Source organism: Pristiophorus japonicus, chromosome 15 (genome assembly GCF_044704955.1).
Source record: "Pristiophorus japonicus isolate sPriJap1 chromosome 15, sPriJap1.hap1, whole genome shotgun sequence".
Classification (NCBI taxonomy): Eukaryota; Metazoa; Chordata; class Chondrichthyes; family Pristiophoridae; genus Pristiophorus; species Pristiophorus japonicus.
Window position 1 is genome coordinate 145831397 of NC_091991.1, and position 13504 is coordinate 145844900.

Sequence of the window (13504 nt, forward strand, 5' to 3'; positions counted from 1 at the left end):
CTCTACTGGAAACATCCTCAAAAAATTCCAGAAGATTTGTCAAGCATGATTTCTCTTTCACAAATCCATGCCGACTGGGACCTATCATGTCACCTCTTTCCAAATGCACTGCTATGACATCCTTAATAATTGATTCCATCATTTTACCCACTACTGATGTCAGGCTGACCGGTCTATAATTCCCTGTTTTCTCTCTCCCTCCTTTTTTAAAAAGTGGGGTTACATTGAATCAGTTCCTATAGAGTGGAGGGTAGCCAGAGTCAATGGAATGTTGGAAAATGACTGTCAATGAATCCATTATTTCCAAGGCCACCTCCTTAAGTACTCTGGGATGCAGTCCATCAGGCCCTGGGGATTTATCGGCCTTCAATCCCATCAATTTCCCCAACACAATTTCCCGACTAATAAGGATTTCCCTCAGTTCCTCCTCCTTACTAGACCCCCCGACTCCTTTTATAACCGGAAGGTTGTTTGTGTCCTCCTTCGTGAATACCGAACCAAAGTACTTGTTCAATTGGTCCGCCATTTCTTTGTTCCCCGTTATGACTTCCCCTGATTCTGACTGCAGGGGACCTACGTTTGTCTTTACTAACCTTTTTCTCTTTACATATCTATAGAAAGTTTTGCAATCCGTCTTAATGTTCCCTGCAAGCTTCTTCTCATACTCCATTTTCCCTGCCCTAATCAAACCCTTTGTCCTCCTCTGCTGAGTTCTAAATTTCTCCCAGTCCCCAGGTTCGCTGCTATTTCTGGCCAATTTGTATGCCACTTCCTTGGCTTTAATACTATCCCTGATTTCCCTTGATAGCCACGGTTGAGCCACCTTCCCTTTTTTATTTTTATGCCAGACAGGAATGTACAATTGTTGTACTTCATCCATGCGGTCTCTAAATGTCTGCCATTGCCCATCCACAGTCAACCCCTTAAGTATCATTCGCCAATCCATCCCAGCCAATTCATGCCTCATACCTTCAAAGTTAGCCTTCTTTAAGTTCTGGACCATGGTCTCTGAATTAACTGTTTCATTCTCCATCCTAATGCAGAATTCCACCATATTATGGTCACTCTTCCCCAAGGGGCCTCGCACAACGAGATTGCTAATTAATCCTCTCTCATTACACAACACCCAGTCTAAGATGGCCTCCCCCCTAGTTGGTTCCTCGACATATTGGTCTAAAAAACCATCCCTTATGCACTCCAGGAAATCCTCCTCCACCGTATTGCTTCCAGTTTGGTTAGCCCAATCTATGTGCATATTAAAGTCACCCATTATAACTGCTGCACCTTTATTGCATGCACCCCTAATTTCCTGTTTGATGCCCTCCCAAACATCACTACTGCTGTTTGGAGGCCTGTACACAACTCCCACTAACGTTTTTTGCCCTTTGGTGTTCTGTAGCTCTACCCATATAGATTCCACATCATCCAAGCTAATGTCCTTCCTAACTATTGCCTTAATCTCCTCCTTAACCAGCAATGCTACCCCACCTCCTTTTCCTTTTATTCTATCCTTCCTGAATGTTGAATACCCCTGGATGTTGAGTTCCCAGCCCTGATCATCCTGGAGCCACGTCTCCGTAATCCCAATCACATCATATTTGTTAACATCTATTTGCACAGTTAATTCATCCACCTTATTGCGGATACTCCTTGCATTAAGACACAAAGCCTTTAGGCTTGTTTTTTTAACACCCTCTGTCCTTTTAGAATTTTGCTGTACAATGGTCCTTTTTGTTCTTTGCCTTGGGTTCATCATCTCCTTTCTGTCTTTTGCTTTTGCCTCCTTTTTGTTTCGCTCTATCTCCCTGCATTGGTTCCCATCCCCCTGCCATATTAGTTTAACTCCTCCCCAACAGCACTAGCAAACACTCCCCCGAGGAGATAGTGACGGAGGAGTCTGGGATGTTGGCTGAAAGGTATGATTGAGAGTATGACTGTTGCTTGACTAGTATGTGGCACGTATCTACAGATGTTAGCGAGGATGACTTTGCAGGGTTGATTGGGCTGGGTGGGACTTTGCTGTGTCCAAAGTCGATGCTGGGTTTTTCCTAGCAGTTTGATACAAAGGAGTGGCTTGCTAGGCAGTTAAGAGTCAACCACACAGGCGAGACTAGGTAAGGATGGCAGATTTCCTTCCCTAAAAAAGGACATTGGTAAACCAAATGAATTTTTACGACAATACAGTAGTTTCATGGGGCTCAATTTCGGATCCCCGCTAGAATGGCATACATCGGAGAGGCCTGCCTAATTTGTAGAACAGAAATTGCACCGAATACTTAACTAGCGATTCTCCGATATATGTCGGGCCGTTTCCAGCTTGGGCGTGGCGCAGCAGGAGCTGCTGGAGGCGGAGCGACAGCCCTGCGCCAAAGAGTGCCGGCAGCTGCGTGCATGCACAGTGGGGCCTGCGCGCGTGCGCAGTAGCTCCTGGCCCCCACAGTGCGTCATGTCTCCGGGCGATGACCCTATCCCTGGCTGAAGGGACGTCGTGATGTTTGCTGCCCCTATCCCGGGCCGAGTGGCCTGACTACCCTTACCTAGTCGGCGACGGGGCCTGCCCGACATCTCCTGGGGACGGGCCCCACCCGAACTCCTCGTTGGCGGTGGGGCCCGCCCGAGCAGCTCTTCAGCAGACTGTTGAGGGCTCCCGTTGCTGCATTAGGTGAGTAGAAACTTTTAACTTTTTAATTATTGATTGATTTAAAAAAAAAATTTTTTTTTTGATGGATTTGTTGATTTATCTATCATTTATTATTGATGATGGCTCTATTGGTAAAAGTGAAGTGTCTAATGCTTTGCAAAATTCCCTAACCACCACCTCCCCCCCTCCCTCGCTACCTGCGCCTAATTTATCAAGTGTAGGCAAGGTTTTTCTGAGCATACAAAATTCGACACTTGCTCCGTTCTAAGTTAGTTTAGAGTAACTTTTCGTGCCTAAACTTGTAAGGCGTAAGTGGCTGGTAACGCCCCCTTTTGGAAAGAAAGAAAAAACTGTACTAAAATGAAACTATTCTAACTAACTAGAACTGGAGCAAACTAAATGCCGAGAATTGCGATTTCCAAGATACTCCATACTAAACTAGCTGCTCCAAAAAAAATAGGAGCAACTCGAGCCGAAACTTGGGCCCCATGGTCACCATTACTGATAGTAGCTTTTTATTTAATTACCTGAATTTAAATGCCACAGCTGCCATGGTGGGATTTGAACTACAAATCATTCGTCCAGGCCTCTGGATTACTAATCCAGTAACATAACCACTATGCTACCGTACCACTATTTGAAGTGCAGTCACACCAATGATTGACAAAGCAGCAGGATTACCTCCCTATTTTGGGTCAATTTTGACCTTTAATAAATCACAACAGGTGGTGGAATCAGATTCCATCCAACTTTTAAAAGGCAATTGGACATGTACTTGAAGGAAACGAATTTGCAGGGTTATGGGGAAAAAGCTGGGGTGTGGGACTAAATTGGACAGCTCTTTCAAATGTGCCAGCATAGGCATAATGGGCAGATTGTCCCCCTTCTGTACTGCAAGATAACATGATTCCAACATTTGATTTGCTTTACTCATTGAAATAATCACAACACTGTTTGGAGGCAATGTGTTGTAAATTAGGACCCCCAAATCATGTACATTATTTTCATTCCATTTCAGTAAGTGTCCCTCCTGGATGTCCCCGTGATGTACTTTGCATTCCTGTACACTGAACTTCATGCACCACCTGTATACCCAATTTCCAAGTACAGGTTGAACCTCCCTTATCCGGAACCCTCACGACTTGGCCTTTTCTGGATAAGGGATTTTTCTGGATGAGGGGTGGTCCTGTTAAATTGGATGATACAGGCATTGAGCAAGGGGATATCGAGGCTAGCTGGCTTGGGGCTGAGAGTGCGGCAGAGAGATCATGGGGGGGGGGGGGGGGGGGGGGGGAGAGGGGGGGTTGGAATTGTGGGGAGGGGGTGGGGGATTGCGGGGTCAGGTCACCGATTGCAGGAGTCGGCAGCAAGGAAGGACCAGTGGCCAAGAATGGTTCTGGAAGAGGGGTGGTTCAACTTGTATATTCAAATCATGCACCCCTCGTTTGCCTCTGCTCTATCCAGCTCTGTGCGACAGCCTTTATTTCTACTTGTCCGAATGCAGCCAGCACATCTCCAGCAATGGTTTGTAGTTTTACTCCTGCAGTCATCTCCAAATTCCCACAAAGATCTATCCAGTTTATTCATTTTTTGGATGTACTGTTATTACATTATTTGGGAACTTCAAGATAAAACTTTCCATGGTTGTACAAGTCTTGCCTCTCCATATGGAATAGTGGTGTAACACATGATAAATTTAAGATACATGATAAAGTGTTTCTTATTTTAAAATATAGTGGTTCCGGTTTTACATAAATATAAAAAAGGGCAGTTTTCAAAACATTGCACAATGCTCATTAATGCAAAGTCCAGATGACATGCTCAAATTTAAATGGTCATCTAAACTCCACAGTAAAATTGCCACTTGAAATTGATATGGATTTCTTCGTAATTTCATTGGTATAGACTTTTTAGCTGCTTCTGCTACTGGCTATTTTTTTTTAAAGCTCTGAAGCCACCTACTTTTGGCTCTCAATGAACACTGGTCATCAGTGCACACATGTAGGACTGTCCCTGATGAGGTGAACATTAACCATTTAAAAAAAGGATAAAAATTATATGACATGACATCTTTACTGCAGCTTAAGAAAGAATTACTGCGCAATTCATTACTGATGAATGGTTGGCTGGTATATACAGTACACTGCTGAATTAAATAGTTTGAATTATCCCTTCTTTAGAATTAAGAGGGATTTCAAATCTGTTAATTAGAAAGATAAGACAACCTAATGTCCAACTCCGACCTGTATTCGTATATTTGGGACGAATAACTTAGCAGCATTAAAAGTTAGACCTGTACCTATGAACATTATAATGCAGACAACGCAAAGGTTTTTTTTTAAATTAAAATAATTCCATCTTTTAAAATTTGCATATATTCTATATTTTAATAGATTAGAAATTGTTTAGCTATGAAGTATCATTTAAATTTGACACTATTAATTGGATCTGAGCTAGTGCATTAGATACCATTATGGTCAATTCTGACAACATCTGGGCAATGGAGTCAAGGCCACCTTACTCCTTTAGGAGCTTACTGGAAATGGAGGTTCAATAATTTAAAATGTTCCTCTGAGCTGAAAGCACTCTGCTGTCATAACTTTGAAACAAGTCCTTCACACCAGAGATGTAACATATAAGGAGAGACTGGATCAACTGGGCCTTTATACACTGGAGTTTAGAAGGACGAGAGGGGATCTCATAGAAACGTATAAGATTCTGACGGGACAGGACAGGTTAGATGCGGAAAGATTGTTCCCGATGTTGGGGAAGTCCAGAACCAGGGGACATAGTCTTAGGATAATGGGTAGGCCATTTAGGACTGAGATGAGGAGAAACTTCTTCACTCAGAGAATTGTTAACCTGTGGAATTCCCTGCCGCAGAGTCGTTGATGCCAGTTCATTGGATATATTCAAGAGGGAGTTAGATATGGCCCTTACGGCTAAGGGAATCAAGGGGTATGGAGGGAAAGCGGGAAAGGGGGAAAGGGGTACTGAGGTGAATGATCAGCCATGATCATATTGAATGGTGGTGCAGGCTCGAAGGGCCGAATGGCCTACTCCTGCACCTATTTTCTATGTTTCTAACAAAGCATCTATGACTCTTATTTGGACTTCAAAACATAAATGTCCACCTCTTTAAATAGCAAGTCTCCTATTACTACTGCATTCCTAATCTCCCACTCCCCACCTAGACATTTCAGATTTTTTGGTGAAATAGAAATCTGTTTGACAAACCTGCCCAGAGTCCTCAACCTCCCTACAGGAAGCCACTGCTTCAAACTCGAGAAGGTCAATTGCTCTGGATGTTCCTGCTTTAGCCTATCCCACCTCACTTTTCCTAGTCTGTGGAGAGTCACCACTTCATCTCTTAGCAAGACGACTACCCTCAAAACTGTTGCTCCAGAAACCTCCATTCGATCCCCAGTGTCAGATTGTTTCCCACTTCACATTTTGAGATCTAAAGCTCAAGAAATCTCAGTTGGAGACACTTTCCACAAATGCATGTCAGAGTTTACGACGACTATTTCAAGCTCCTACATCCTGCACGAACCGCATGTCATTGTCCCTTCCTGTGCTGCCATTTTTATGATAAATATTAATTTAGTTAAGTTATATTCTTTATCTAAATTTCAATTAAACTCTTCTTTGTCTCTCTAGCCAAATTCCCATTATTAAAGCACTGTTTCATCTCATTCCTTTCCTTTTAAAGTCCTACAAAATTAGGCCACAAACTAGATTCAGCTGCTCCCAAGCCAAAAGAGAGCAGATTAATTAACACTTGCCAGTGAAATGGCACGATCAGTTACACAAATTTAAAGTCACAACAAGCACTAATTTTGAGGTACTGTAGTGAAGTACAAGAATGATTATGACATTTCACACACCCACAATGTAGCTGTAGCTGCTCATGTCACTAAGATTTCAGAGTAATAACAGAGCAAGTTGGTGACCATTTTCCATGTTCAAAGTGAACAGTCAAGTTACAGATTTAGTTCTTCCAAAGTTAGTGTCTGAAATAAACTGTACAATATATATGAGGAAACACTGGGAGCACCAGTGATATTAATTGTAATGAATTAAAAGAACACGAGTATTGGTCAATACCCTGTAATGTCATACAATTGTAATTTTTCTTGTAATTAATTAGTAACAGGTGTTATCTAGATTCTAACTTTATTCTAAGGATTCACATATGCAGCAATTGATTTTCAATAACATTACTACAGCCGACCTTACTCGAATCTATATACCATCTTTATTTTATGCCACTGCCATAGACAAACTCAAAAATCAATGGCAGAGCGGTAAATGAAGTATCACTGCCTTTGCTGGCACTGATGAAAGCCAAATCTTTGGATGGACCTCAAAGCTTTTGGATGAAAGGCAATGGTGGCCATGTCCTCAAGGGAAATGATTAAAAACTGCGATTACATTTTAATTTTAATTCAGACTCTGGAAACCCAGCAATCAATGAACAGTCTCCTATGTATTTATGCTGTTGAATCAGTTTTCCATAATCTGTAAACTAAGTCTACTGCAGGCTATGCAAAATTGATTTTGATACCAAAAAAAAGTGGGCTCCCAGAATATGAATTAGAAGATCAATATAAAAGCAGCTAACTACTTCCAGAGGGGTGCCAGCAGCAAAAAAAGGCTGTTAAGGACACTGGTCAATGCTAGCAGAAGTAAAAATCAAGGTTTGCATAGCTTGGGTCCAATTCCTCTGTGGGATATCAGATCCTCAACAAGTTAGAGATGGCTGCAGAGATAGTGGATGCATTGGATTTGATCTTCCAAAATTCCCTAGATTCTAGAACGGTCCCAGCAGATTGGAAGGTAGCAAACGCAACACCACTATTCAAGAAAGGAGGGAGAGAGAAAACAGGGAACTACACACCAGTTAGCCTGACATCAGTCGTCGGGAAAATACTGGAAATCATTTAGTATCAGAGCACTTAGAAAATCATAACATTAGGCAGAGTCAACATGGTTTTATGAAAGGAAATAGTGTTTGACAAATTTATTGAGTTTTTTGATATAATTAAGCAGTGTACATAAAGGGAACCAGTGGTTGTTGTATATTTGGATTTCCAGAAGGCATTCAATAAGGTGCCACATAAAAGGTTATTACGCAAGATAAAGGCTCATGAGATTGGAGACAATGTATTAGCATGAATAGAGGATTGGTTAACAGACAGAAAAAAAAGAGTAGGGACAAACGGGTCTTTTTCAGGTTGGCAGGCTGCAATTCGTGGGGTGCCACAAGGATCAGTGCTGGGGCCTCAACTATTTACAATCTATATTAGTGACCTAGATGAAGGGACCGAGTGTAATGCATCCAAGTTTGTTGACGATACAAAGCTAGGTGGGAAAGGAGACTGAGGAGAACACAAAGAGTCTGCAAATGGATACAGATAGACTAAGTGAGTGGTCAATAAGGTGGCAGATGGAGTATAATGTGGGGAAAGGTGAGGTTATTCACTTTGGTAGTAAGGATAGAAAAACAGAATATTTAAATGAGAAACTTACATTTCTCACCAAGAAACAGAAAGCTAGGTACAGCAAGCAATAAAAGCAGTAAATTGCAGGTTGTCTTTTATTGCAAGGGGGTTGGAGTACAAGAGTAAGGAAGTCTCGCTACAATTGTACACTGCCTTGGTGAGACCACACCTGGAGTACTGTGCACAGTTTTGTTCTCCTTATCCAAGGAAGGATATACTTGCCTTGGAAGCAGTGCAACAAAGGTTCACTAGATTGATTTCTGGGATGAGAGGGCTGTCTTATGATGAGAGATTGTGTAGAATGGGCCTATACTTTCTGGAGTTTAGAAGAATGAGAGGTGATCGCATTGAAACATACAGGATTCTGAAGGGGATTGAGGTGTTGTTTCCCCTGGCTGGAGTGTCTAGAACTAGGGGGCACAGTCTCAGGATAGGCCATTTAAAAAGAGAGAGAGATGAGGAGGAATTTCTTCACTGAGTGTTGTGAATCTTTGGAATTCTCTGCCGCAGAGGGCTGAGGATGCTGAATCGGAGTATATTCAAGGCTGAGATATAGATTTTGGAAGTCTAGGGGAATCAAGGGATATGGAGATCAGGTGGGAAATTGGAGTTGAGGTCGATGATCAGCCATGATCTTATTGAATGGCGGAGCAGGTTCGAGAGGCCCTATGGCCTACTGCTGTTCCTATTGCTTATGTTCTTATTAGTATAAAAGGAAATCCTCCTCGACAATAGCGCTACAGGACGGAACTGTGGAACTTGTCTGGCTATCTTCTGGAGTTTAATTTCAGCTCAGAAAGCTCATTATCCCAGCAGGCAACATCTTTCAGTCTGTTAAGAGTGACGTGTCATGCAGAAATAGTAACACAATTACAGTATTTTAGTTTGCAACACGAGTCACTAATGGACATCAAATCCAAATCATATTTTACAGACTTCAACCAATTCAGTAATCTGCCATCAACGAGGGGGGACACATTTCATTCACAAAAAACAACTCCATTATAACTAAGTATAGGATGAACAAAGTTCACCACTTTAAAAGTCAAGTTATCTTTATGCTTGACCTCCCCCTTGTGGTCAATATGGAAATTTAATGTCAAAACTGCAAGTGTGTCTGTGGCGCATTTCTAAATGACGCATTCATTTTAAACAATGTATACTGAAGCACTTCATTTTACAATTTTTCAGATTGATATCTAAGTCAACAAAAAAATCCATTCAGCAATACATTGGATACAGGATGTATTCAACATGAAATACTAGTAGAAAAGGTCATTATGCTATCATATCCATTATAACCTGGAATATGCAGAGGAACCCAGAAACTTGGGCCAGAAGCAGGGCTGTGGTCAGGAAAACCTGGGTGCAGTGCCTTAAATGTTTCAATGATCTCAGTAGATAACAAAAACCTCATCACATCCCCATCACTCTGCCTTCCCTACCCTACTCCTGCACATCCTTACTCACAAACTTACCTTGCATCTATATCATCGCATCCTCATCTCACTAGCCACCCATCACCTTCAACCTAGTGCAATCATATCAACTAAACAACACACAAGGGTAGGCATTTAAGTGTTTTATGTAATGTCCATGTAACGTTTCTGTTAATGTGATGTCAAATATTGAAATCATTATTTTCAACACTTTGCATTCTTGGACAGATGTGTGCACCTTTGGAAGTGGCTTAGTGAGTTGCAGTGAATGGGGAGACATTATGGTACTATCACGCCGTTACACACCACCCCCCCCCTCCAACCAATGGTGATGTGTGTGAAAGGAATGGCTTGGGCATTGTAGGGATGCTTTATGCTTTTGGTGTGGGGTGGTGGCAACCTGGCACATCATGGTGTACAGTATCAAGTGAAGTAAATCTGGCCATGGCGAAGCGATCCTTGGCCTCCCGGACAGCAAAGTAGTCATGCACTGATGCCCTCTATCCTGTGCAGCATCAGTTGATTGCAGAAAAGGTTGGTGTTGTTGTTGGTGCTGCTGGTGTGACTGGCGCTGGGGCTGATTGCAGTGGGATTCTAATGACCAAGGGGAGTGTTTCAAGGGCACCCATGTTGATGGAATAGGCGGCAGTGAAGTAGATGACAGACGCAAATCGGTCAATGGTGGGAAGAGATAATGAGGTCAGACTGCATGGAGACTTGTGTAAAGACTTGCAGTATCCTGAATCTGTAGTGGAAATACAGTTTAGAAAAGGTAGTGGTGAAGGAACATTTCTCAATCAACTGGGAGCTTTGACTTGACATTTGAAGGCATTAATTCATCAGCTGATTCAATGGCCACTGACCTCCCTCCTCAGCTTCACAGATGAGGTCTCGGCTCAACAGGAAACGTTTGGGCAACCTGTCAAATTCAAAAAGCTGGGGGGAAAAAACCTTTGATAAGTGGCTGTAAACAAACCACTAATGATTTTAATTGCCTCCCCCACTGCTGCGTGCTGGGTCTGCTCAGCGCCAGCAGACCAGACATTTGGTAAAGGCGCATGGTGACAGGTTCACATGGCGGGGTCTTGACCAGCTGGGGAGGAAAAAACACACATTCCCACCTGACCCGCCACCAATCGCGCCTGCTGGCCCCCCCCACCCCCTCCCCCCCTCCCAAAGTTTAATGCTCAGGCCTTGGAGGTTTATTTGAAACTAAAATCCTGTATTAGTGCTGTAAATGAAAAGACAATTGTAAAACAAACCTGTGAAAAAGTTGCTGTGAATTGCTAAAAGTAGTGGACACTAACCAGGCGAGTAGAAAAGTACCAACATTTTACAGCTACAAAAGTACACGCTGATAGTGAGCTACATTGTTATTAGGCATGCAAATACACCAATGTGTGCACACCAAGGCTCCACAAACAGCAAATAATTGGCCAGTTAATGTGTTATTTTTGGGTAGCATTGATCAATGTTCCACCGCGCCCCCTCAATGTTTTTGTGTGCTCAGCCCCTTTAAAAAAGGTGCAATTTAACATTCCCGGACTGCACGGCCACGTAGCTTAGAGGGAACGTTGGTGCTGATCGGAGAGAGGAATGTTGGCCAGGAGAACTACCTCCTCTTCAAATAGTGCCATGGAATCTTTTGCATCCATCTGAACAGACAGATGGGGCCTCAGTTTGATGTCTCACCGAAAGACATCCACCTCGGACACTGCAACATTCTCAGTACTTCAATGAAGTGTCAGCCTGAATTCTCCTGGACCTAAACTGAGGCCTCGTCTGCCCACTCAGGCCGTCGTTAAAAAAAAAAGATCGCACTATTTTGAAGAACTAGGGAGTTATCCCGGTGTCCTGGGCAACATTTATCCCTCAACCAACACTAATAAAATGGATGATCTGGTCACTTATACAATACCGTTTGTGGGACTTTGCTTTGTGCAAATTAGTAGTCGGCTTTCCTACATTACAAGTGACTACACTTCAAAATACTTCATTGCATATAAAACACTTAAATGTCAACTTCTCTCTTTATTTAAAAACACACATAACATGAGTATTAAATCTCAAACGTGAATTACATTGTAACGTCAAGTTTCAAAGTGGAAAATATCTACTTAAGAGAGCAGTCATTAACCTTGAGGAGCAAAGCATTCTGCAGTCCCTGAACAATCTGACACTATTGTTGGGAGAACATGTACAAAACAGTTACATTTTTTCTCCTTTTAAAATTTTGTTTCTGGAAGAGTACAAGATAAACATTCACAGAAAATTACTCTTCTATTTAAAATCACCAAAGTCCTGTTTTAGTGAAATTTCCTAATTACATAAGCTTTGCGTATTTCTAGTTTCCACATTTATTCCACCCAGCTGTAGTAAAATCACTATAGCGCAACGGAAAGCATCCAGAATGAAAGTTAAAAACAGTGTAAACTTAAAATTTTTTTAATTTTAGTCCTCAAAAACATTGGCTGGAATTTGCAGTCCAGATGACGGCAAACTGATAACTCGTCGTCATTCTGCCTTTGAAACTGACCACAACTTCGGGATTTGGCACAGGCGGAAATCCTGAAGTTGCAGGCTGTCATTCACTATTCCGACACAGGCTTCGCTATTCCCCCACCCACCCCATCCCCTCCAGAGCTGGCAACTTTAATCAGCCAAATCAGAGAAACTGAAAAACTTTGGCTCTTTCGCATTAATTAGCTGTTAAATTCCTCACTAATAAAAAATGTTCGACCCAAAGGGATTAGGTGCAACTGGGGTTGTAACAGGATATTGACTGCTAAAAAGTTTAAGGGCCTGAAAAACTCATTTTAATTTTGTGCAGTGTTTTAAAACATTAAAATTTAAGAAACTTATAAAAGATTTTGAAGTTTATTCGTTAGTTCAGGTTTGCCTTTTTTCTATGCGAAAGCCCCAATTTTTGTCTTGGTCTATAATATTTTAAAATGTTAGATGCAAGAGCTTACTCACTTCCTTGTTCGCTGTCTGTGGGAATTCTGCTTTGATTGGCTGCTTAGACAGTCCGTTGCAGTTCGCACAAGGGGATCCCCACTAACCTCTTTTGGTTTGAATTGAACGTCGGAAAACTCAAAGTTCGACAGAGAGATCATGAGATCCTTGTCCTAAGCATACTCCTTCGCTTCGCTACTGACTGCAAATTCTAGGCCAATGTACTGAAAAACTTGTCCATTTTGGTCAGTAAGAAAAAAAACGTGTAGCATCTGACCATATTATTCAGGACACCACAAAGTGAATTCGTTTTTGAAGTGTAATCACTGTATGTGGTGCTATGTAGGTGACTAGTTAGTCTATTGTTGGTGGTCTTTGAGGGAAACTGTTGGCCTGAACATCATGAGAACCATGGAATAATACCATGGGGTCTTCAACATCCATTTGATTTAACTTCAACAATACAATACTCCTTCAGTACTGCACTGGGGTGCCAGCTGAAGAAATCTACACAACCAAGAGAAACTGTATTTAGCACATATTTAGAAGGTACCTCAGTTATTGCTAACTCATCACTAAAAACAAATACTGAACCAAGCTTGCTGCACCCCGTATAAAAAAAAAAGTACCTACCTCATAATGCGATAGAAAGTCCAGCAAGATAGAATGAGTCGCAATGTACTGAAGTGGACTCATTACGCGTCGAATGAAATTATGAATGTAGGCTGCTGTAAGAGGGCCTTTGTACTCAATTGGGCCAAACCTAACATGACAAAAAAAAAATTTCCATGAATTGTAATATGTTTACACCCATCTTCATTGGAGAATTTAAGATATCTATTACTGTGCAATACAGAACATGTAGCTTTCTTACATCTATTCCAGGCCAGCACAGAAACATCTTGGCCATAAAAATCACTAGTATTAAAATTCACCTGTTTCAAAACACAAGAAATTATCAGTTA

General features: G+C 41.9%; 1 protein-coding gene across 8 annotated transcripts in view; it reads right to left on the reverse strand.

Moving 5' to 3' along the window:
• txndc11 (thioredoxin domain containing 11) overlaps positions 1 to 13504 on the reverse strand; it is a 104194-nt gene that overhangs the window by 57831 nt on the left and 32859 nt on the right. For 7 of the 8 annotated variants that reach the window (XM_070901053.1, XM_070901052.1, XM_070901051.1 and 4 more), the window contains one exon: positions 13173 to 13302. The exons of the other annotated variant lie outside the window; for it this stretch is intronic. In XM_070901053.1, the coding sequence (XP_070757154.1) occupies positions 13173 to 13302 (130 nt within the window). The remainder of the gene's footprint in view (positions 1 to 13172; positions 13303 to 13504) is intronic. 8 annotated transcript variants of the gene reach the window in all.